Source organism: Polyodon spathula, chromosome 6 (assembly GCF_017654505.1).
Source record: "Polyodon spathula isolate WHYD16114869_AA chromosome 6, ASM1765450v1, whole genome shotgun sequence".
Lineage (NCBI taxonomy): Eukaryota > Metazoa > Chordata > Actinopteri > Acipenseriformes > Polyodontidae > Polyodon > Polyodon spathula.
The window spans coordinates 53,126,171-53,152,227 of record NC_054539.1 but is presented as its reverse complement, the minus strand read 5'-3'; the positions used below and the strand labels follow the sequence as shown (position 1 = coordinate 53,152,227).

Sequence of the window (26,057 nt, the reverse complement as noted above, 5' to 3'; positions counted from 1 at the left end):
ATTTGAAGGGCCTCAGAGCCACAATATCAGAAGTGTGTTGCACAATTCAAGGGAGAGCAACAACAAATCTGCTGGCAGCTCCACTAGGTTTACTGTGCCTGCCTGGCTTGGTTTCCTTACATTGAAGTGGGACATGCCCTGTGAGTCTTTAATGGTTGTCTATTAGTAAAACAAAGATGAAGGCAGGCGGTTTGTGTCAGCCACGCTCGCCTCAGTGGCACTGGCAGTTAGGCCTGATGGAGCAGCATACTGCCGCAATTAGGCATATCTGGGAAATGTATTGAAAAAACAATCTGCACATGGTTTTAGTTAATGACCCTTGCAAAGCAAGAGATTGGTGTTTAACTAAATCTGGAGTAATTGGCTGTGTTGTGAGCAGGAGGGTGTGTGTGTGTGGGTGGGTGGGGCTTCTCTCATGGGATGTCTCCCAGTAGAAATGAGCCAAGACTTTATTTATTTTGCGAGCTGGAGACATTAAAGAGGCAGCAGAGCAGACACTTAACACTTCATTTGCTGGCCTGGAGTTCAAGCAATTGGGATTTTTACATCTTGTCTGGCAACATATTTTACACACGCACAGAAGCAAGGACTCTGTAAAAACATGAATCTTTTAAATGACTTGATGCTTTTATAAAAAAAAATTTAATTCACTTTTTTTGTTTTAGCGTGCCAATAACTTTACTCCCAATTTTCTCCCTAATTGCAATGCCCCACAACAGCTCAGGAGATCTAGAAGTTAGTATGTGTCCTCTGATCCCCAAGCCCAGCGCTCCAGATAAGCTGTACACTGGGTGTTTTTAAAGAATACATGTAGCAATTTTGCTGCACAACTTGAGTTTGCAAGTTATCAAGCTTCGTGTACTTCGTTGGTTCTCGGCGTCAAAACGCAATTATGAATATACTGCATGCGGTAGGTAGAGAATGGATCATGGAAATGCCCAGACAGCTAATTGCAGCCAGCCTGGGAATTGCCAGAAACACGTAATCAAAAAGTACAGGTTCTCATTAAAAAATAAAAATAAACTAAAAAACCTATGGTTGAATCCACTCACTTGCAATGCGTGTTTGTGACTGGTGAAGAAGCGACTAGATTCTTGACGCTGTCTTAGTCCCCCTCAACCTAACCTACCAATTTCCCTATCTGTCAGTTGAATTTTTGTCAGGTAAATCTGTATGATAAATATAATATTCTGTGTTTGGAGAGAGTCAGGATGCTTTTTAGTACTAGAGCAAGGCAATCAATAATAAATACAATATTATCATTTATTTATTTGCATTAGTACAGTTTTTTTATTTAAAAAAATATATAGTATGTGCATGCAAGCTGTTTGTTAAGTATATTCCATCTGCAACATTGTGTTTAATTGTTGTTTCTATTATAAGACTGAGTTTTTGTACATTGGTTAAAAATAATATTGCATTTAAAATGTATGGCTGTAATTTATTCAGACCCTATAAATTTGCATTAAACTATGTACAGTATTTATTGAAAGTACTCATGACTTTAAGGTAATGTTGCTTTTCACACTACTGTGGTGGCCAAGAGCTGCAGCATAATTCGGTCTGCAACCCAGTTCATATTTGCAGTTTAAGGCACGTTCACTTATGTGATTGAAAAGCAGGCCTAAAATGTAGAAACTGTCACCACTGTTGAATATCACAGCAACAGAACTGTTATGTTTTTGTTTTTTTAATGGAACCATAGCCTGCACTCAGAATGGATATAGTAATGCTTGATTTGTTTCTTACATTATATATATATATATATATATATATATATATATATATATATATATATATATATATATATATATATATATATATATATATATAAATAAATAAAACAGGGATTTGCAGCCCTAAACAATAAACACAGGTATCTCTCCCACAATATACAAACGTGATCACCAGTCCTGGGTGTGCGGTGTAGTGCTTGTGGTGGGTGATACAGTTTATACAGTGACAAATAGTGAAGTACTGTTCCAGGTTTTACTGCTGGCCCTTAGTGACAGCTCCAGAACGTGTTAGCCATCTATGAACACACAAGTAACAATTATAGACAAGACAAACAAAACAAACACTCACGATATTGTACTATTTACTGCACAGGTCCTTCCGGGTTATATTTTATAACCAAAGCGAAGGAACAGATTACGAGTCTCCACCTCCCTTATATGCTAGTATGCATGACACCTTGGTAAACGATTGCAGCTGCTTTTACAATCTGCGGCTACTACATTGTTTCCTGTCTAGGTCAATACGTTCTGGCAACAGTCTCGCCTTCTTCCAGGCTGACCGACTTCTCGATCCTGGAAATGAACTGTCGGGCCAGCCTGTCCAAAGGACCATACCTTCGCTGGGACAGAGATTTACAACCAAGATTCATTATATTTCTGTCACATTGATACTGAAATTTTAGATGGAATCTATGAAAAAGATATAGGAGTTTATGTTTATGCCCCGAGGCGGTCCTGGGCCACCTTAAATCGCAGCTGTGAATGGGGTCATATTGTCTAAATTGGAGAATACATTACTCAATGATCCAAAACCTTACCTGGAGCACTGCCTACCAATTAACACCCAGGAGCTTGAGAAATAAGGCCATCCCTGTAGGTGTTCACTTGAGCTCAATGTGCGGGTGGCTTGTAACCCTACACCTAACCCTAACCCTATGTAGCATTGAAACTGTTAAAAAAAAAAAAAAAAAAAAAAGGTTAAAGGCTTCAGCAAAATATAATGGGCTAGTCTGAACGAAGATGTGTTACATCAAAGTTAAAAGTCAGTGTGTTGTGTGCAGGGTGTCTTCTTGTAGGAGATGTCATCTTGTGCAGTTTGAATCGAGAGAACTGCAAAGCAAAGCAGAGTCGTTCATACTGTGCAAAATGACACCCTTCAATCACAAAAATAAAGATCACAGTGTTCTAAATCTGGGCTGACATCTGTACACAGGATAAGAAGGCATGAAATTCTAACTAATCTTTATGGTATACATGATGTATACTATATGAATACCATGCTGAATATAATACTAGCAATGTTTTCACGACAAGAGTTGTAATCTGATTTATCTAAAAAGACGTATGCAAAGAGGCCATACACAGGGTTTGAAATTAATGTGTCAATGCATAGTCTGTGGACAATAAAAGCAAAGATCCACCAGGTAAAATAATCCCTGAATTAATTGATTTATATATATATATATATATATATATATATATATATATATATATATATATATATATATATATATAAAAATTAAAATTGTATTGCTATTTATTTAAAAATATATATTTGTGGTATAAACAGAAAATTTAATGATGGTGTACTTTTTTTATTTGCCTTAGGGGGGTGGCCTTACATAACCCTATCAGGGCTTGAGATTTACTGAGACATCCTCCTGTTGCGAATAAAAAACGTATACTATGTGAACGATCATTCAGTATACCCTATATTAACAAACAAACATAAAATCCTAAAGCTTCAGAGTAAGCTTTTTTACTAAGTAAGGTGACAAGAGACTGGTGAGGGTATGGAATGGGATTCCCAGTCCTGTTGAGTCTCAATCACTGGGATCCTTTAAGACCCGATTGAACAAAGTTCTGAGATCAATCAGCCACTAGGTACCGGATGAGCTTAGATTGGCCTCCCCTAGTTTGCAAACTTTTCTTATGTTCTGTGCTACGCTTGGTCATCCCCAACAAGGTCAAAATCCATAAAATCAGACCTACTCTTGAACCCTTTTCTCCATCACAAGGAGGCTATGTGGTCCATTTGTTAAAGAAACAGGCTTAAATCCCAGCACACTCACTGTGTGACCCTGAGCAAGTCACTTAACCTCCTTGTTTTCTGCCTTTCAGGTGAGACATTGTTGTAAGTGACTCTGCAGCTGATGCATAGTTCACACACCCTCATATCTAGTAAAGTGCTTTGTGATGGTGGTCCACTATGAAAGGCGCTATATAAAAATAAAGATTATTCTGTATCATCATCATCATCATCATCAACCACAAATGGAGGAAAACATCTCCAGAATTCACTCCCAATGTACTGGAGTGGTTACTGTACTTGCACTATGCCTTTACAAAAATATACAGCAGTATAGAGTAGACAAGGCATAAAACCAAATATGTATGAAGAAGTGATAGAACACAAAGGCCTTTGATACTGAATGCATGCTGCTGCTCCTTAATAACTACCTGTTTTATTTTCTGAAAATCACAATGCCATGGTTGAGCTCATTTTTACTGTAGTCAGAATTGTAGAAAATTGGAAAAAGCGTCATAAAAACATTCTTACCATATCCTTTCAGTTTTAAATATTGTCATTCCCCTCACTGAATAGAAGTAATAAATCAGGTTGCTGGTAGTGAGTGACATGTTTATCTGCTTCATTTAAGCTGAAGAGCAATTTTCTCCCGACTTGCAGCGTTTCAGATGTTCAAAAACTATTGTGCTTTGAATGTATCCTGTATACTAGCTAATACCTAATAATCTTAACAGAGAAGTAATGCTCAGCCAGCAGACAATGAAACTGACAAGCTTGGGATAGGAAGATTAGGCTTGTCTAAATACTGTTTTATCTTTCCATTTACTCTCCAATTGGATGTTGTTATTGTAATGTGCAGTGCTGCTCCACAGTCCTGCTCAGAATTAAAGTTGGCTCACAGACAGCCCGGCATTGCCGACCTGTCTCCCATGCAACAGACACTGTGTTGAGATGCAGTAACAGAAAGGGAAACCATTCTAACTGACCTGGTCCATACATCTGCAATTTAACCTAGAAGTGTATGGATGCTCATAAGAATTGTCCCCTTGTCTGTGCTCCACTGGATGCAGGGCTTCATTTTCATTACAACTACAATTCAATTAAAAGCATACAAACATAAACATAAAGGATCTATGATAAAAGCAAGTTCAAGTATTCAGGATGATTGTTGGTTATGCATGTATTACAATGGTCAGGCTGCTTTGATGTTAATCCAGGCCAGGAGGCAGTATAGAGAGACCTTGCATAGGCTAGTTCCACAGTTCTATTCTATAACAGTCTAGTTCCACAGTTCTATTCTATAACAGTCTAGTTCCACAGTTCTATTCTATAACAGTCTAGTTCCACAGTTCTATTCTATAACAGTCTAGTTCCACAGTTCTATTCTATAACAGTCTAGTTCCACAGTTCTATTCTATAACAGTCTAGTTCCACAGTTCTATTCTATAACAGTCTAGTTCCACAGTTCTATTCTATAACAGTCTAGTTCCACAGTTCTATTCTATAACAGTCTAGTTCCACAGTTCTATTCTATAACAGTCTAGTTCCACAGTTCTATTCTATAACAGTCTAGTTCCACAGTTCTATTCTATAACAGTCTAGTTCCACAGTTCTATTCTATAACAGTCTAGTTCCACAGTTCTATTCTATAACAGTCTAGTTCCACAGTTCTATTCTATAACAGTCTAGTTCCACAGTTCTATTCTATAACAGTCTATTCTACGTCACAGAGTTGGGTACTTCTATTATTTAGTCCACTAGTTAACCCATGTTACTTCAGATACATCCGAGGCAGGTCTACACAGATCCAACCTGCTCACTAACCAGTAGGTGGTGCAAATGAACTATATGCGTTATTTAAAGGTACAGATTAGGAAGGATCATTACACATATGTCAATATAACATTTCTTTCACTGCCTAGATACTGTGACATGAGTCATTCTCTTTCATGAGTCATTCCCTTTCATGCAGAACCTACAGGGTACAGTGCCAAGTAATGACAGGCATTTCTTATTTGTTAGTAAAAACTTAAATCAATGCAGTATAAAGCTAAAAACCTCCACAGCATAGTGCTTCACAAAACATTTAACATGCCTAAAAGGCCCTGACTCCCTGGCATAGCTGCCTGTGCCCACCACGAACAAAATGGATCATAATGGCCCCACCGCTACTGGAACTATTCCAAACTCCTGAATCGGTCTCCACAAACACTTCCTCAATACTTTTCTCAATTACCTCAAAATGAATCAAATGAAGCAAATAAATGGTGTTCTTTCAGGGAGATGTCTGATGAACATGATGGGGCAGTTAGGGAACTTTTCCCTCTGGGCGTGGACTCAAACAGTGCACCCAAAAAAGAGGACATTCAGACTACCAAGGCTAATCTTGTAAACCATTCCATGCACTCCCACCACTTCCTACCCTCAATGGGGTTGAGGGGGCATTTGTTCCAAAGACACTGTCAAAGAGCAGTGGTTGTACCTCTTCACAGTACAGGTGGAAAAACATGCCCTGGATAAACCCCAAGTGTACCCTTACAAGAATTACTTATCTGTGCCTTTCTTTCACTGTGCTTTATTACACTTTGGTTAATATTTAGAAGGGTGGTTCTACTTGACCACCTCACAGTTCTAGCTCTCATCCACATCCCTGAAAACAAGCTGGTGGATCTGTGCTGGTGATATATCTTCAAACCTGAACAATTCTGCACACACTCAACTGAACTGGATTGGACTGGCTGGCTGGCAGACTGGAAAGCTCGTTTGAAGTCAGCGTTAGATAAGTTCTTATCTAATTAAAAAGAGTGTCACAGGACACGCCCTGCACATTCCCCAGAGACAGGAAGCACTTTTTAAAGCTTTTCAAGCGGCTGTTGTTTACATCAATCTACTGCTCAGCTCTCAAACAGCAAAGCCCTGCTTTCCATGGAACAGAAGGGGTGTATTTCAGGAGTAAAACACAGACACAGCTGTTGGTGCAAAGTATTGGTATTTCATTGTAGCTTCAGTACAGCTGCTTATTGCTATGTGTCATTCAGTAACTCAATCCGTTCAGATGTCTTTTAGCCTCTGTATATCAGCTCTGAGGAATGATTCTTCTTTCAATTTCAGATATTACATTTTTTAAAATATAAAATGAATACAAAATTCTCATATAAATTGTACATACACATTTATTTATGATTTTTTTAAAACTGGAGTTGACAGAGATTGTTCTCTCTGATTGAGTTCCATGCAAGTGATCTTTCTTCCTAGCTGACCTATAAAGACCTGACTTCCTATCCTGACCTGCACTGCACAGTACCCTGAAATAGCAGATATTGGACTAAGGTGGTAACTCAGCTACAAATAGCAATCAAGTCAAGTAAATTAAAAACTGTGTCTGATTTATTTCAACCTTCAGTGTTAGAAATCAAAAGCTATCAAGCTAAGTCACTTAAAACCTCAGTGCCATTTTATTTATTTGTTACTCCCCAACCTCCAAGTTGTAAAGCCTAAAGGTACAATAATAAGCATATTACAAATGGTAAATGTTAGCCATGATAAAAACATTGACAAACTGCAAGATTATGGTGCACATTTTCTGTGGTAAGCTCTTATAAAAAGGGAAGCCCAGCAAATTCCTATACAGCAGTATAAAGTTCATTTTTAGAAAGTATTTGTCTTTGGGCCAGCAGGATTTCCTGAAACAAATGAGGAATCGAGGTCCAAACAGAGAAGTTGTTTTACACTAACATGAGCTGCTAGTCAAAGTCAGAGAGGGAGAGAGAAAAGGAAAAACAATTGCACTCTAAATCAAAGCCAGGAATACAGTTCCAAAATATAAAACCATAAACATTTAAAGCTGAGTCATGTTTACATGTTGAAGAGCCTTGATTCTGGTCAATGTGTTGAGAACATGGGGATGTACAAGAACAGTTAGATGGAATGCCAGAACAGTTTATTACTGCATTTGGAGGTGTGACATCAAGTTAGTGTCAGATTGTCTTGCTAAGGCCAGTTTTAGAGTGAGTTGCTTCAGATCGAGCTCTGGTAATGAATACAGCCCGCTCCTCGAAGAACCCCAGTGCACCTTTAGTCATGTTCACATCTAATTCCCTAAGTCTCACCTGTTTTAGAGTCCATAAGCAGCATAGGTCTCAATAGCAAACATTCTCTTTCTGAAACAGGATATCTAGTACTGCTTTAGGTTAAAGAAAGTTCTGTTCCTATGCCTTATTCTCAGATTATGTGTTGCAGGTACACTTCCTGTTCCGCCTCAGTCTTCTGGATCGAAGCATGTTACTGGTTGAACGAATGTCAATCGATTAGGTGAGCAGCTGGTTAGTTAAGGACAGAAAAGAAGCTGTAGCAAGGGTGCAAGTCTAACAAAGCATGCCTTGTAAACAGAGTTCTTTAAATAACTATAGTAATAGACATCATGCTTCATAATAAAAACACATGTTTACTAGAAGCGTTTCTTTCAAAATTGTACCTATATAACAAATGGAAGCACACAGCATGTGCAGTACAACCACTGTAACAAGTGCAAATGTTCCTCATATTTTTATAATCCCTATTATTAAAATACAGGATTAGACTGCTACATGCTGGATGTGATGAAACAAAAATATATCAAGCTGAAACTTCTGACAAGAACTTTTCACACCCCAAGCAACATAACCAGAGACACTGGAGACATTGAAGTCTATGGTAGCAAATATGTCACAGATAGTGTACAATCAGGGCTCTCAACCAAAGCATGTATTCTACCAGGAATTAATAGAATCTAAAAATGAAGTGCAATATTAATAATGCAAGGCCATAATCATTTCATTTAATGACAAAGGCCATTAAAATTACAAGCATTTATATATACTATATATATATATATATATATATATATATATATATATATTATTACTATATACCATATATTATAGTTTTATAATATATGATCTACTAAAAGTACTATTATTATATATATATTATATATATATATATATATATATATATATATATATATATATATATATATATATATATATATATATATATATATATATATATATATATATATAATGGTAGTATAGGTGTTAGTATCATGGTTTTTTTTTCTAATGTAAAGAAAAAACATTATACTAACACCAACTAAAATATATATATATATATTATATATAATAATATATATATATTAGGATATATATTATATTTTTTAGTAGGTTTAGTATCATTTTTTTTTTTTTTCCTAATTTAATTAAAAAACATTATAACTAACACCAACTAACTCACCTTTATAAATTAGAGAACACTGAGGGAGAACATCAGGGAGGGCATTGCCACTAGAGATGGATTGAAATATATGTTGAATCTGCTGGGTGGTGAAGATGCCTGGTACTGTATATGAATTCAGATATGTAGTGGGTAGTGAGTGGTACGTGTCTGTGTGCATATTTTTAAGTTTCATTTTAAAATAAAAAAAATAAAAAACATATTTATCTATATATATATATATATATATATATATATATATATATATATATATATATATATATATATATATATATAGTGCCTATAGAAAGTCTACACCCCCTTTCAAATTTTTCACCTTTTGTTGCCTTATAGCCTGGAATTAAAATGCATTAACATAGGTGTTTTTTTTCATTTATCTACACATCCTACCCCACAACTTCCAAGTGAAAAAAAAATTCTAGAAATTTTTAGAAAATTAATAAAAAAATAAAAATTGAAATAGCTTGGTTGGATAAGTGTCCATCCCCGTTGTAATAGCAATCCTAAATTAAATCAGGTGTAACCAATCATCTTCAAAATCACACACCAAGTGGCCTCCACCTGTGTTAAATTGTAATGATTCACATGATTTCAGGATAAATTCAGCAGTTACTGTAGGTTCCTTCTGCTGCATAGTGCATTTCAAAGCAAAGACTGAACCATGAGCACCAAGGCGCTTTCAAAAGAACTCCGGGACAAAGTTGTTGAAAGGCACAGATCAGGGGATGGGTATAACCAAAAAAAAAAAAAAAATGATCAAAGGCCTTGAATATCCCTTGGAACATAATAAATGGTAAATGTCCTTGAGTGGCCCAGTCAGAGCCCTGACCTAAATCCAATCGAAAATTTGTGGCATAACTTGAAGATTGTTGTTCATCAACACTCAAGCGACTTGACATAGAGCTTGAACAGTTTTGTAAAGTAGAATGGTCAAATATTGTCAAATCTAGGTGTGCAAAGTTGGTAGAGACCTATCCCAACAGACTCATAGCTGTAATTGCTGCCAAAGGTGCTTACAAGTATTAACTCAGGGGGGTGGAGACTTATCCAATTATGATCTTTCAGTTTTGTATTTAATATATACTTTTGTTCCCCTTAACAGTGTAGAGTCTGGTGTGTAGATACGTGGAAAAAATTTAAATGCATGAAACTGAGGGACTGACTACAAAATGTGAAAAAAGTTCAAGGGGGTGTAGAATATCTATATATATATATATATATATATATATATATATATATATATATATATATATATATATATATATATATAACCATGTCATCTGTGTTGTTGTTTCTTAATTCATGTGGCGCTGTGACATTTCAATTCTGCTTGTCCAAACCCTTAACATTGCATCTGATGAAGCAGCAAAGCAGGAGACTGCAACAGGCAGCAGTGATGTTTGTTTTTTGTTTTATAGCACAATTATGCAATGATTTAATTTATTGAGCTTTCTAAAAAAAAAAAAAAAAAAAGGGGAACTGCTCAAACTCCCTGTGGAGTTGTCAAGTGGAAATGTTTTCTTTTTTTTTGGAAAAAAGAAAATACTCAAACCCTGAAACCGAGCTGCTTGTTCTTTCACATAACAGTAGAAATCTGGATCAAGTCCCACCAGGAAAACACTTTGCAAAACACTGCACCAACCATATTGCTCTGGGGGCCAACATTTTAAAGACATACCCCACAACACTACAATAATGAATACTTTCTACACCATTTTTTTTTTTTAAACTATTGAGAATCTTGGCAGTTGAATTAATAATAAATATAACATAGGTAACAAGGCCGGTATTTCAATACCATAGATATCCCTGCTATTGTATAGTATGCTGGTTCGGTAATGTTGAGTATTGTGAAATTGTGGGATATCGCCCCCAAAAAGCAATATAAGTGTCTGCACCAAGCCCTCAACCCACATGCATGCCATTGAGCTGTTCACAAGCTCCCATGATCAGGTGAGTGTGACAAGTGAACAATCTGTAACCAGTCAGCCAAGGCACTAGAAAATAGGTCACTATAGTTTTCCTTGCGATACGATGTGGCAGTGCCATGAAGAGGATTACATAGGCACCAGTAAACAGTACATATATATTTTAAGACATAGCAAAGAAAATCATGGCCTTTTCATTAGTGTTCACACACACACGTGTGCATCCAGCCTTTAATCTGTCAATATTGCAGTGGAGCAGGTACGTCACCAAAAACCTCTGTGCTTTAAATAGATAAGAAAAAGTAGTAAGCCATGGTGCAAGAAAACTGCAGCTTTAAAAAGCACTTTGCATCTCGCTGTTGAAATAGATGGTCCAAGCTAGGATTAGAGAGAACTTAGCACTTGTGGTGTGTTTTATTTAGACTGTGGAGTCTTATACTGGCTTATGTTCCAGGACATAGCACCTGAAGTGTATCGGCACTGTTGGTTCATGTTAGGAATCTGTTCTGGTCTGAGCAGTTGGGGTGATTCTGGCAGGGCTACAGCACAAACCTAGGAGATGCATCAGCTAATTTAAAAGAGGAGCATCCCAGACAGATCACAAGGCAGACGGGCCTGTAAAACCAATCGTATATGGCCATCACAAAGTATAGCCATGGCGCTACCATTCACAGCAGATCACTCACTAATTTGAAAAGAACAATCAAATACAGACAATTAGAACAGATATACAATTCACAATTACATACAGACCGTTCATAAAAGTTACAATAAATTTATACTTGAATATAGTTTGGCAGTAACTAACAATGGTCAAATGTCTATATTGATAAACTATTTATAAAGTATTTCCTTGTTTCCTGGAACCATAGCATAGCAGTTTCACCTATTCCACATTTTAATATAAGCTCAGGTGTGTCTTATTAAACTCCTAGTAACACCAGAAATTAATCAAACTGCTATGCAATGGGACTCTTATTTCCTTCCCTGTGTTCAGTGTTTCTTCATCCTGCCTTCTGTTCTGTCTTTTCCCCAGACAGGATGTCTACCAGCTCCAACACAGAATGCTATCCAGTTGACCCACTTCATGCAGAAATAAAAACAGCACAGCCTGATATAATTTTCATCTAATTGGTTTTATTCTTTTCAGCAACAGGGGAAAAAAAAAAAGAATAGTTACAGTATTTGTATTAATATTTTACAATGTTTAACTAAAAATTAAGCTTTATGCTAGGCATGTAAGTAAATCTGAAAACACAAAAAAACGGTTAAATAAGGATTTATTTAAGATACAAGAAGATATTTTTTTTCTTTTTCTTCAATTTAAACCAGACAGAGAACAAATCTTTTAAAATAAATGCAATCCTGACATTAATAGCAGGCCTCCCCTCCTCCCCCTCAGCCCCCACTGGTTCAGGCTCTGGGATCAGGATGGAGAAGCAGCTGACAGTACCTCAGCTCTGCTCTTAACCTACATGAAAACTACCAAACCTTGACCCCAGGTGGTACTGTGAAGTTAAAAAAAAAATCCCTTTAGAAGTAACAGTAAATAGACTCTTTAAAATTAATTTTATGTCCCAAAATCAAACCGCAAAAATACACATCAATCTGCAAAGCTTTCGAGTCCTCCACACTGGTAGAGACTGCTGGTGGGTGCTTTTACAGCAATTTAAAAAGGGGTGGGGGATGGGATGGAGCAGAGAGAGAGAGAGAGAGAGAGAGAGAGAGAGAGAGAGAGAGAGGTGGAGAGTGAAAGGGACGGTGGTTGTGGAGGTGGAAGGAAAGGGAGAAAGAGGGGTAAGGCAAGCAGCTGCAGTCTCCCTCACAGTGCTCTCAGGTCAGTCTAACCAGTGCGGGCTGCATATCCCGAGGCACTGCGATTTTGCATGTTGAGCTCTAACTAGTAGGGGCCGGTGCTTCTGGAAATGTATCCGCATTTCAAAGAAATCACAATTTTAGATTTTGGCTCAAATTTGAGTATATTTTTCATTCCTGTTTTTTCGAAATCCACAATTACTTGTGTTTTCATTTCCTGCAACACTGGCCTCTGTTGTAGACTATTATTATTATTATTATTATTATTATTATTATTTTATTTATTATTATTATTATTATTATTAATAACAACTGAAGAGCACAAATGTAAAAGGACGAAAGATATATGCTTCTAAAATGTGACTAAAGATACTTTGATCGTTTTAGGTTTGTGCTCCTGTTTGACGTTGTATTTCTATAACAAACCAGCAGGGGTGCTGTGAGCCCCAGGAAGCACTGAACTAAAAGAGTTCCCTTATACCCCCCTCCTCCCCAAGATAGACCAACCCTCAACACACACAAGTAAAAGATAGGTCTCATATAGGTGTCCCCAGCCCTGCTTTGCTACAAAATGTACATTGCCAATCCTGGAGTATGATGTATGTATGTCCAAGTTCAACCGTGGTCACCAGAAGCAGCCTTAATTAGTTCTCATTGTATTTGTACCCCATGGTACCTGGAACTAGTCAATAAGAGACTTAATTGGTTGCAGGGTTGGTTGTGTGTGTGTGTGTGTGTGTGCGTGCGTGTGTTTGTCAATGAGATTCTGTTGCTTTTAGACCGGCCAGCGCCTACAGTCTGTACCAATCTTTGCACTTCATTATTAAGATGAACCAATTAAATCTGGCCATGTCTTACATGATGGCAGTGCAAGACTCATGTCCTTGCAATACTGGAGAATGGTAAAAGGGATGCTTACAGCACTGGGCTGGACACAAGCCAGGTTTTCATTACCACCAGAATACATAAAATAGTATAAGATATGGATCTGAAGTAGGGGTGTAATAAGTGTGTATTAAATCATACTTTCTTTACATTATATGTTGCACAATGGCGTAATAGAGGCATGTATCGTTTGAATTGTGATACAAGACCAAATGCAAAATATACTTCATTGTAGTCCATCAAATGGTTCTCAAATTAAGTGTGTTTTACGGCTGGTATGAATACTCACTCATTTAGCGTTTGTCTTAATAAAAACAATTGCCCATTATTAAAATTAATATTTGCTATTATTGATCACACAAGGCCGTGACCCTCACCAGGAGAAGCAGAATGATAATGGATGGATGGATGATCACACCAGTAGCCGATCTGTACCATCACATGTATTATGACCTTAGTGTATCGTCACACCCCTAATCAATGTCTAAGTATGTGCGTTGCAAGGTTTGTGTATTGGCTAGCTCAGGTATAAAGGAGGGAGTGTGAGGGGTGGGTGTTTCTGGATAAGGCTTGCGGAGACAGAGAGAGAAAGAGAGAGAGAGATAGCGCGCTCAGGAGCATTCCTCCCCGATGCGCTGGCACGACCGCCCCACCTTGCGGTCCAGCTTCACCATCTTCAGGATGGCCTCCTCCCGACCACGGCCCAGGTGATCAAACAGGCAGTCGTGCTGCTCTGGGAGACGATGCAGCATGCAGAACACGTATCCTTCAGAGGAAGAGGGGGGGTGGAGAGAGGAGATTGTTAGCCTTTCTGGAGCAAAAACAAGGCATCCCTTTGGGACAGCAACATGGGGAATGACACTGCAGAATACTGCATCTAAATGCTTGCAGTAATTTTTGAATATAAAAAAAAATAATACTGCACTGGAACAGAAACACAAACTAAATGGGTTATTGTTGACTCCTAAACTAAATTTGAAAACAACAAAAGCAAAGCAAATCATGAAATTAAATTTTTATGACAAGCAGACCCTTTTAAACCATTTTACTAGAAAATCAGCAGAGAACTGGTGCTGCAGTAATCTTTGGTGGACACGATTTCCAGTAGCTCAGCAGTGACATTACTGGAATTAAGAAATACAAAAAAAAACATACAATAAAAACACACCACACTAATAAATCCAGCCCGACAGTGTTTAATAGCTGTGGATTATTCTCAGAACGAACACAAAACCAGAGGGTAATGCTTTCACGTCCACGTGGGCACTCGTTCGCTACCGCTGACGGGCAGACAAATGGGAACTTGGAGACACAGAGCTTCTCAAAGTGACCCACTGTCATGCAGAAAATTGGACAGGTGTTGCAGGGGAGGTCATTCTCTGGCTTAATGTGGTAGAGATAGAAAAGCAAATTAAGCACTGAGGAGAAAATTGCAGGGGGTGTTTCTTGATCAGTTGTGGTATGAACTGAACACACTGTCTTGACTTGAATTGAGGAAATATTCCTAAAGCTTACAGCTGAGCTGTCTTTAAAAATAATCAGTACTTTGAGCTTTCAAACATGATCTCCTGCATGTTTTCTGTGATCGATAAACATTTAATAACTCTTGCTCAACACCGATTACACCTCAGACTTTGATAAATACTCACTACACCTTCAAATGCAATAAATAATGCAGATAATATTTCACAACTTCAATGAGCACGGATTAGAAGCTGCACATGACACATGCAAAAAGGTTTAATTAAAAGCGATCACACTTAACTGCCTTTCAAATAAAAGTCTAATAGTAAAACTCCACAAGCATTAAAACCCGCTAATATTGAAAACATTAAAATAAATCACCTTCGAAATCCTGTTTCTTCGGTGCAGGTGTAGGTACCTAAGAACAAAGTTTACCAACAACGAGAGCTACTACAGAAGCTGATTTCTGAAAACTTTGTTATATTGGGTCTTTGATCCTAGATAATTCCATATCCTCACCACCAAAGTGACCCTCCTCCCCTTACTTATAATCCTACACAGACTTATAATCCTACACAGACAACAAGTAAAAAAAACACAGCCAGAGATGTAGCAGCTATATTAATTTCAAAATCTTTGATTTACCATCGCCACTGTTGAAAAAGGAAATTAACTATTCCTGGTTAGTGTGGCATACTGGAGTTATTTGATTTGAGGTCAATCAATCTCACACACACACACACACACACACACACAGTTTTGCTGTGGTCTCTCTTACTCACACACAGTTCTCTCACAGTGTCATCCCTCTCTCTCTCCAACTCACCGCAGCGGCAGGAACCCAGCTCTTGCTGCACCAGCTCCAGTTTGGTTTGGCAGCGGTAGCAACGCCGACGGCTCCTCTGCTTGGTGCCTCCAGGGCTTTCCTCAACAACATCATCCTGCAGCCGCGCCCGTTTCCCTGGTGACTCCTCGCCCTCAGCGGCGGACCCTGCCACGGGAAACACAGCAGAAAAATACTGAACACTGAATACTATCAAGCGGTCAAGAAATGTGTATTGTGTGTGTGTGCGTGTGCAGCAGAATAATGTAAAATCTTCGCGAATGCTGGGCAGTGGTGTGACAGTAATGCTGTCCTGTGCCAGTCTGACAATGAGAATGCAATTAATTTTTACTGGATGAGAATGCAAGTAATTTTCCCCTGGAATATCCTCAGTGCTGACATGACAGAGGCTGCTCCATGAGTGCAGTAAAAATGCATTTTTAATCTCTGAAAAAAGCAGGTTTATTAAATGCATTTATTTCTCTTTTAGCACCATCTGTCTGTGCAAGGCTCTACTCATTAATAGTTTATCACTTATCTCGGCGGAGTGTTTCTCAGTTCTAGCACCTTGCAAGAGTGAAACACACATTGACAGGCACAAGCTCTGACTCTACCCTGCAGAAACCAACTTAATTCCTCACTTCTAATGCAACAAACTCACAAGACAGGGTCCTCTACATGCAAGCTCTCAGCTTAGACTGTGCCTTACTTAAAATATGGCCAGGGCCTCTTAAGTTTACTACAGCTACATTTTAGAAATATGTACAACTGTCCCTGTTTTACAGTATAAGAGTGTCTTCTTGTTAGCACTTTGGGTGGGCAAGAGTGAGTGCTTCTGTCACCGAAGTGCAACACTTGTATACTATAACAGAGAGGGTCAGCTGTTGATAGTAAAATTATTGCAAATTAAGGTTTTGTTTTTTTATTTATTAAAAATGACACAATACATATCCATGGTCTTTTGAATATTTGTCAATCTATAGTCCAACGTGCACGAGACCACGCTTACAGTAAAATAAGATGTCCTGGAATATTCTGAAATCTGGTGTTTTTTAGTACTTAAATAGTACACAGACATATACAGGCACTATGTACTAACCAGAAATGCACTCTATTCCAAAATGCTGTAACATTTTGCAGTTATTTATTTTTTTAATATAGATACATGTTTGAGCTCATGTTGATTTGCATAATGTTCATTTAACTTAATCTTGATGCTTTAATTAATTGCACAGAGGGGTGGATTTTATTAATCTATGCTGAAGGCGCTCATTTGTTTACAGCAGGGGTGTCCAATCCTGGTCCTGGATGGCCAGTATCCCTCCTGGTTTTTGTTACAACTGTTCCCAAAATTATAATTCGTCCTATTAAGTGCTTAGTAGAAGCTTAATTGGTCCAATTAATTAATTTAGGGTATAGCTTGTATGTTACCCAGGAGGTGTAACAAGACACTAAACTTGATACAAGAAAGTATTGTGACATGCAGTTCGTGCTACGATATGTATCACGACACGTCCTGATTTACTACTTCCATGATGCATAAAATAATCAAATGGTCATTTAATGATGGATCATTTTATTGAAAGACCAAAATTAAATGGGAGATAGGGAGACTATGCATCCATACAAACTATAAAACACAATGAGTCATGTTGCGCTTTTGGTCTTGTATCATGACTCATACAATACATCATGCAAAGAGACTATCATGACTCCTCAATATATGATGACTCATTGCACCCCTAATAGTTACCTGTTGAAAAAGGTGCATGCGGATTCCAATTAAGCTTAGGTGTGTCTGAGCTACTCTAGCATTTAGTGTGAGCCTAATCAAACAGCCTAATCAATGGGAGTCTTGCATTATAGGCTGCTTCCGTACTGCAGTAAAGCTAGCCATTAGAGCAACAGGGCTGTTGGGTGAAGATGTCAGCAATGAAAAATGAGAAGCAGTGGAAAAAGCAGGAGCCAAGTACTCGAATTAAATAATTCAGTGGTTTTATTTCCCCTACAAACATCAATTAAGTGCAGCCACTGCTCTGTGCTCCCAGGCAGAAACACTGCCAACAGCTCCCTGTACCTCACAGGGGAGCACAGGAGTGAAGGGGAGGAGATTAAACTATAAAAAACTTCCAGGCCACCGAGGAATAGGCAGAAGAATGAAAATAATGAAATAAATAAATAAATAAACAAACAAACCTATGATAACATCTAGGCTGAAAACTGGAAAAAAAAAAGTGCGCTTTTAAAGTGTCAAAGGCAGCGAATAAAAAAAGAAGAAGAAAGGATCGTCAATATAATGAATGCTGTAGGAAGCCAAGTTTGTCACTTGGTAAAGTGTAATGATACCAACACAGACAAGGAACACTTCAGTCTATGAACACTGAACAGACTTTACTATATGCTTGCCAGTAGACCTGTAACATTTGAACACTATGTATTATTATTATTTTTATTATTATTATTTTTTAATATTGAACACATAAATTTGAACAATTTAAAAAAAAGACTCAAACCTGAAAAACAAAACGTAATGGCATGAGAAAACTAGATGACTGCCTGTTTGATTCAGGGCAGGCAATGTATATTGTTATGATATGAAAATCCTTTGTGAGCCAAATCTGAAAAGATATCTGGAGTGCTCACACAGGTCTGCCAGCTAACAACTGATCTACCAGGACTGCACTTTTGAGATTTGGTGCTTGAAAGGAGGGCAGGTTAGAGCAGGGCTCACTCACCCGGCTGGAAGTTTGGTAGCAGACCTACCTGATTCGCAGGGCCGTTTTGTGAGTGCTGCTAACGTGCCGCGGGCTGTAACACAGAAGAGACAGAGAGGGTCACAGTGGTGCGTGGAGAATGGTCAATTACAAAGATTTTTTGTGCTAGTACATGGGTCTCGTGTCGCGTTATTCTTTTTTATATTTAAACACATTTTCAAATATTTTTTTCATTGTGAATTTACAAAAAATATATATATATATAAGCGCTGTACCATATTAGCTATAAAAAAAGAATTACATTAAAAAAAGGAAACCTGATACCTCATCATATTACCTGTTAAAGAATGGTGATAAATTCTCTTCTGTAAAGTACAATGCACGTTATTCATTTCAGACTTCATTTACCTCGTTTTATGAACAAACATGAACATGGTCAAATATTCAAAACAAAATGAACTTGTTACTGTGGCTTTGGATCAGCCAAGGAGACAGAGTGAGCTCCATACTACAGTTTCAACCAATTTTAAGACTTGCTGTCTTTTGAACACAAAGTCCCCCTCTGTAATTTACTCCCTGGACCAGAGTGGTGTTGTTTGGGAGGACAGACTAAACAAAAGGTCCCTTATGCTCTCTCGCACTCTGTACCCTACAGAACTTGACAAAGTGTTTGACAGCAAGCCTGCATGTTTAAACCCACAACATGTTTAAATATCGATCATTGCCCTCACTCTGTGCTTGGGAGTGCCCTCCAATGCCATTACAAGGGTCTGGCAGTACAGTGCTTTCATAATAACTCTCCAAAGCTGTTGGAAACAAACTTGACCCTAGACCACCAGAGATGTTTTTGTTGGCAGAGATGTTGTTCCCAGTCGATCAGAACTGTGCAAGAAAGCTACAAAACCTGTACAATCAAACTACAGCCAGGGTAACTAGAGACACACCCAACAGGAGCTTGGCAGAAACACTGGATTGATGCATCAAAATCAACCTCTACTGACTATTTTAAACCAGTTTATACCTGTTTGTTCTATACAAACTCGTGGACACCATTCCCCAATAGGTGGAAGGCTTTTTTCACTTGAAATTGTTCTGTAAGCTTTTGGACCAAACGGCCGCATACATTTAGTACGGTTTTTATTTGTATGTTGGTACTACTGCACTAAAGAAAAGGACCCCCGAGACACAGTTCAAAAAGATAGGCCAGGCATCTCTTTTTACATTTTAAAGTTGTATGGATATGATAGTTTTAATACTTTACGTTATTTAGTATTACTTGACCATATACAATTAAATGAACAAGGCGGCAAACATTATATTAATCACTTAATATATTACTTGATTGAGTGTTTGTTTGACATTTAAAATAGGACTTGTGGCAATGTTTGAGAGGTTTATGTACACTAGTGCAGTATGTAGGAGAGTGGGGTTTGATTCGTGTACTTGGAAACTGTAATGATCAAGTACTCGTCTCGACCAACAATAGATCTTAAAAATCCCACCCGTACTATCAAAGACCGCAAACTTTTAAATCTCTGACTTTTTAAAATCAGTCACAGTGCTCTTTAAATTTCCAAAATATTGTGCTAATTTATCGCTGGCAATTACCTTTTCCAGAAGTGAAAGCATTTCCAACTTTTTTTCATATGTAAGCACAACTCGCTTTCCTGTAGCCATTTTGCATTAGTGCTGTTCAGTGGGTGATGCTTGTCTTGTGTATATAAAAAAAAAAAAAAAAAAAAAAAAAAAAAAAAAAAAAAAAAAAAAAAACTGAACACGTTGTGGTTCTCTGTGTTGTTAAATGAACCTTTAAGAAACACACTATTCTAAAAACATTACACTATCCAAAAATGTGTTCAATAATATGTACATAGTTGTATCTCCACTAGCAACATTAATTACAACCATAAATATAAACATTTCAATACCTTTTTTTTTTTTTTTTTTTAAAACTTTGTAGTTAAGTCTTTGCAATGTGAAAACATTATTTGCTTATTTAGGGTTTATTTGCTTAAATACTAACCAGGCCTGTCAGTATCAGAATGTACTATAAAAGAGTGTGTGTGTAGATATGGTTTAAACGCTGACATTGCAGTGTTTCAACGTTCATAAAAATTTACCAAAAGCACATCCCTAGCCATTATATCCATCAATACTTGGCCAGATCCTAGCTGCTGATTAACCTTAAAACTTTGTCAAGTCAGGTCCTGAAGGATCCCAATGATTCAACATCAACTACATGGCTAGCTAACATATCCCATACCTCACCACTCTGTGAAGTGCTTTCTCTCCTCTGTCCTAACCCTATCCACAAATACACTGATCAATTCAAACTTTCTACTACTCTAAAAGACACATCAAACTGCTGCAGATACTGTATTCCTTCCCATTTAAGATACACTTTAACCATTTTGTGCTTCTCAAATAAACTGCATCTTAAATTAGAGTAGTGATGAGTGTATTGAAATCGATCAAAAGACATGACTACCCAAGTACACAAACAGCAGCATGACTGACTGCAGAGAAAAGACAATCAATGATGTCATTGCCCGAATACACAAGCAGCAAAGTGACTTAATGCAGAGAAAAAATGAAACAAAAACGTTACTGCGTGATCTCGAATCATCCATGACGTATAGTCAGCCATTTTCAAGGAAGCATCACATTCACCTCCTGAGGAATTCATAGAGAAACTTTTACAATTTCATCATTTCTAACAAACAGTACCAGTTTGGACAGATAGGAAATGCCGATCAGACCCCTGTATTTTTTCGACGTGCCAAGCAATACCTGCTCACAAGTTGGGAGAAAAACAGAAGTGAGCAAATAAACTTACAGAATATGTATAAGTATATAGTAATGCTTTTTCATTTTCATTGAAAGGAAGAATGTTTGTAAATATCACTAAAACAATAAGATTTTTTTTGAATGGCTAATCAAATTGTGTTAGTATCAAATGTAAATGTTGTAGGTTAACGATTGCTACCAGTGCAGTAGTTTTTAATAAGTTAGAAGTGAAACTGAAATGTCTCATTTAAAGTTAAGGTAATATCAAACAAGAAAATGATTATGGTTGTATATACTTTAATTATTAGTTAATTGTTGGCCTTTATTTAGATCAAGGCACTAACTCATTAAAACCCAAATACAAGAAGATACACTTTACTGCTCCAGGATAATACTTACTTAGACATAAAACACAAACACACGTTTAGGATTTACATTTTTGGAAGCTCTAATTTAAGGGGAGTTTCGTTAAGCCTTTCCAAATGAAATGGAAACCAAGTTGCTTATTTGAACTTATGCAATATGAAAATAAATTCCTTCCTAAAGAATATTCATTAAAAGAAATGTTATTTACATGCATACAGCAAAAATAATTGTACTGGAGCAAAACAAGCAATGACCCTTTGTGTGCAGACATTTGTTTGTTTTTGTTTCACAATATACCATTTAAAAAACAAATGGTTAACCTCGAGTGATGTTTTGTTAATTATCCGAATAATCGAAACAGTAAAAAAAAAAAAAGGATTAATAGACGAGATGAATAATCGTTTCATGCAGCACTTAAATCACGATACATATCTTATCATGACCAATACTGTAGCTATGGGTAATGGAAGTGGTTGGAATGCACCATTGCATGTATTAAAACTATATTTAATTATTCAATTTAATTCAAACAAGAGACTACAAAGGAGGTATTTTACACCAAAAAACAAACAAACAAACAAAAAACAAAAGGACAGTCGTGCAGTAAGTTGTCATAGTATAACTGATGAAACTGTAATGAAACCGCTGTGGTTAGTATTCATAAGTCGTTGTCATCGCCGCCGCCAATGATTTTTACCCTGGTTCTCTCCTCAATTTGGAATGCCCAATTATTATTTGTATCACCGCTGCAACTCCTGCGCCAATTCGGAAAATGCAGTAGACACATGTGTCCTCTGAAATGTCCTGCCAAGCCATCTTTTTTCATGCTGCAGGTCTACAGCGAAGCCACCAGACCCATAGTGCTGGAGGACAACACAGATCTGAGTGGCTTCTACAGCAGAACCGCAGCGAACCATGGATTATCCTGCCGACCTGAGCCCTCCCGCACTCGGGCAGCGCTCAGCCAATTGTGTGCCACCCCCTGGGAACTCCCGGCCATGATTGGCGATGGCATAATCTGGAATCCAACCAGTGATCTCCAGGCTATAGGGCGCATCCTGCACTCCATGCAGAGCACCTTTACTGGATGTGCCACTCAGGAGCCCCTATACCCACCACATTTAAAAAGAAAAAAAAAAACTAATTTAAAAAAAAAAAAAGTTTTGTTTTGTTTGGGGACACTACCAAAGTAGTCACTAAAACAGTGGATTCACACTTTGCAATAAAGACTGAGCTACATGAACAGCACAGGGACAATAATCACCACCTATGATACAAGCATGAATCCACCTACCTGCAGAGAGAAGCCAAGCCGCAAGCCTCAGGCTCCGACTGCGAGATTGACACCATGCCTTGCACAAGCAGCAGAAGTACCGGTAAATCACAACTAGCCATTTCAGCTTGCTCTACCAAATGCACCCCACAAAGGAGTGGATAACACAGCACTGTTGAAGGACAGGGTTAAATGAAAATAAAATAAAAAAATGTGTAGCTTTAAACTTGACTTTTAGTTAATGACATTCAATGATTCAATGTACAACATTATTTGTAAGAATCTATAAGGACCAGGTGGCATGTGCCATATTTAATATGATATGTTACTTAATGTAAACATGTATTTATTTATAATTTGTAGTTGTCCAATGAATACATCATTTACTGATTCATTATAATCTAGATGTTATGTTGCCATACTGCTCTTGTGTTACACTTCCTGAGCTACTTATTGAAGCACTGTCAAACAGTACCGCCATTGGGATTTCAACACTTTACTTCAATGTTGGTACTGTGTAAGCATTACTTTTAATGCCAGTGGCACGTTTGTGTAAAGTATAATAGTGTAAGTGTTAAATTGTTTAATAAGTTACATTATTAAAACATATGGAAATGCCCATTCCTAATCATGACTGTTGAAATTAATATATTATTAACGTGTTAATGTTCTTTTTTCCTCAGTGCATCTGTGAGTAGAAAATTATTGTGATTCCCAAACTTAGTTACAGCTTCAACAAGGATATTTTTTATTCACAGGAGTAATGGTGCTGGGGACTCCCCTCCTCCAAGCACAGGTTGAAGAGAGTCCAGATACAATACAATGTTTGATTTAATATAGACTTAACCATAGCACATCACCCCTTTGTCTTAACCTGTCAGAAAAGACAATTACATAACAATGCAAGTTTTGCAAGACTCCTATCAGCCAATAATATTACTGCTCACGTTGGGTCTCACTCAGAAGGCAATAAAATTAAAGTTGAAAAGGGAGGAAGAGCTTTGAAGTTTAAACTGTGGTAAAGGATGTTTCGACAGAGCTGCCATTTCCCTTAAAACACAGAATAAAGTGGAATCACCTTTCAAGTTGTCATACAATTTAGGAACAGTAAAGCTTTCCTGCCATCTGGCTGCTTCATCAATATTGAACCCATACTGCCTCAAAATTAGTTTAGTCTACGAAATGTAGCTACTGGTAATTTTTAAACTATCCAGTTTCTCTGAAGTGCATGTTCCAACAGCGACCTGCATATCGTGATACGTATTGTATCATGACAGTGAATTGTTACACATCTAAACCAACCCCCCCACCCCCCAAAAGCACTTCAAATGATTCAATTTGATTGATTGAAAGGAAAGCTCTTCTCTACCCTACAAAAAGTTTCTGCTTTTCTTTCTGACCCAATATTCATTCATGTAAGCTGTCCTGCTCCCCCTCCCCTGCTTTATGAGCTTACATAAAATGCAGTGTGATTGTATTTCATTAAAAATATATATATGATGGTATCTAACCGATTTCACAATATTTCCTCATCAAATTTTCAAGCTGCCTGGTGCAACTCAGCCAGCTATGTAATCGGCTGGCAATTAAGTAGCCCCTGGAAGTGTGGGAGCCTGCATTAGAGTGTGTGACCTCATCACCGCACCCTCTCAGCTGAGACAGAGAACAATGTCCTTCCAGCACCGAGCTCAAAAACACCACCAGATTCCCCACTGCTCCAATACATCCCTAGAAACAAGACGCTGCATCACAGCAGTGAGCCATCTACTGTACCATCATCTACCCATCAAACTCTCTTCCCAACTCAAAAACAAACTAAAATCATGTTCCTGTAATGAGTGAGCTCTTTCCTGAAGCAAATTAGACCTGTATGTAACATAGGCTAGGTAAGAACTGGTGGCCCTGCACACTGCAAGAAAAGAGTCTTAACTGCTATGCAAAACAGCCAAGCCTTTCTGCATTTGTGATTAGAACTTTCAACCTCATCTCATCTCATCTCATCTCATCTCATCTCATCTCATCTCATCTCAACACTAGGGTAGGTTACAGAATCCGTAACGGCAGTTACATAAAACAATTTAAAAAGTGTGCGAACAAAATTACAGTTCGTACCAATTTGTTTTGTATTTTCAGTTTATAAACATTTTCTTCCATTTTCACCACCTGGCCAGGTCCCCCTTGTAAAAGGCAGTTATGAATATGCATATGGTAGGTGAACGCATAAAATCAATATATTTTAACTCCCTCACTCAAACAGCAGAACCCATCATTCAGCGCATCACAATGTTCTTGATAGTGGCCCGCTTATTTATTTATTTATTTATTTATATATATATGTATTATTACCATTATTCCTATTTATTTTAATTAAGCTTATTTATTGGGTTCTGTAACAAGCATGTGTCATTTACAAAAAAATAAACAAGTGTACAAGCCATGTACACAGTATAAATGAGAAAGAAATATATTACTATTCTTAGCGACCAAGATTACAGTTATTCAAGGAGTGTAAATCCTAGAGTAAACACATTATCACGTTTTTATCGTTTGATTGTCAATGCTTGTGTGTTAAGTAATGTATAACTGCAACTGTTGATCCCAGAGGCTTGTCTCAAGGTTTCTTTCCCCTGAATAGACAAACACACAAATAAACAAATTCTGTACAAACTCTGTATATAGCGCCAGCAACATTAAATATATATAGCGCCAGCAACATTAAATTCTGGCACCAGCAAACATGTCTAATTTTTTGGAAATGTGAAAGAGGATTTTCTGTGAGAAATATGTTAAGAATGACTTTAGATCTTGCATGACTAACAGAAATCAAAATGCTGCAAAGACTAAAAAAAGTCTTGCCATGGATTAGAGGAATGTGCAGAATTTCCTTTTTACAAAATATAAAGCAGGTAAGCATGATTACAAATATGGGTGTGATTAGAGATGTACATTGTATTGTAAAAAATATT

General features: G+C 37.5%; 1 protein-coding gene across 1 annotated transcript in view; it reads right to left on the bottom strand.

Moving 5' to 3' along the window:
• Positions 1–13,972: 13,972 nt before the first annotated feature.
• Positions 13,973–26,057, bottom strand: part of LOC121317325 (AN1-type zinc finger protein 3-like) — a 51,234-nt gene continuing 39,149 nt past the window's right edge. The window contains exons 4-6 of the mRNA XM_041253140.1: positions 18,715–18,759; positions 15,955–16,119; positions 13,973–14,430 (exon numbers count right to left, since the gene is read on the bottom strand). Of these exons, the coding sequence (XP_041109074.1) occupies positions 14,276–14,430; positions 15,955–16,119; positions 18,715–18,759 (365 nt within the window). The 3' untranslated portion in view covers positions 13,973–14,275. The remainder of the gene's footprint in view (positions 14,431–15,954; positions 16,120–18,714; positions 18,760–26,057) is intronic.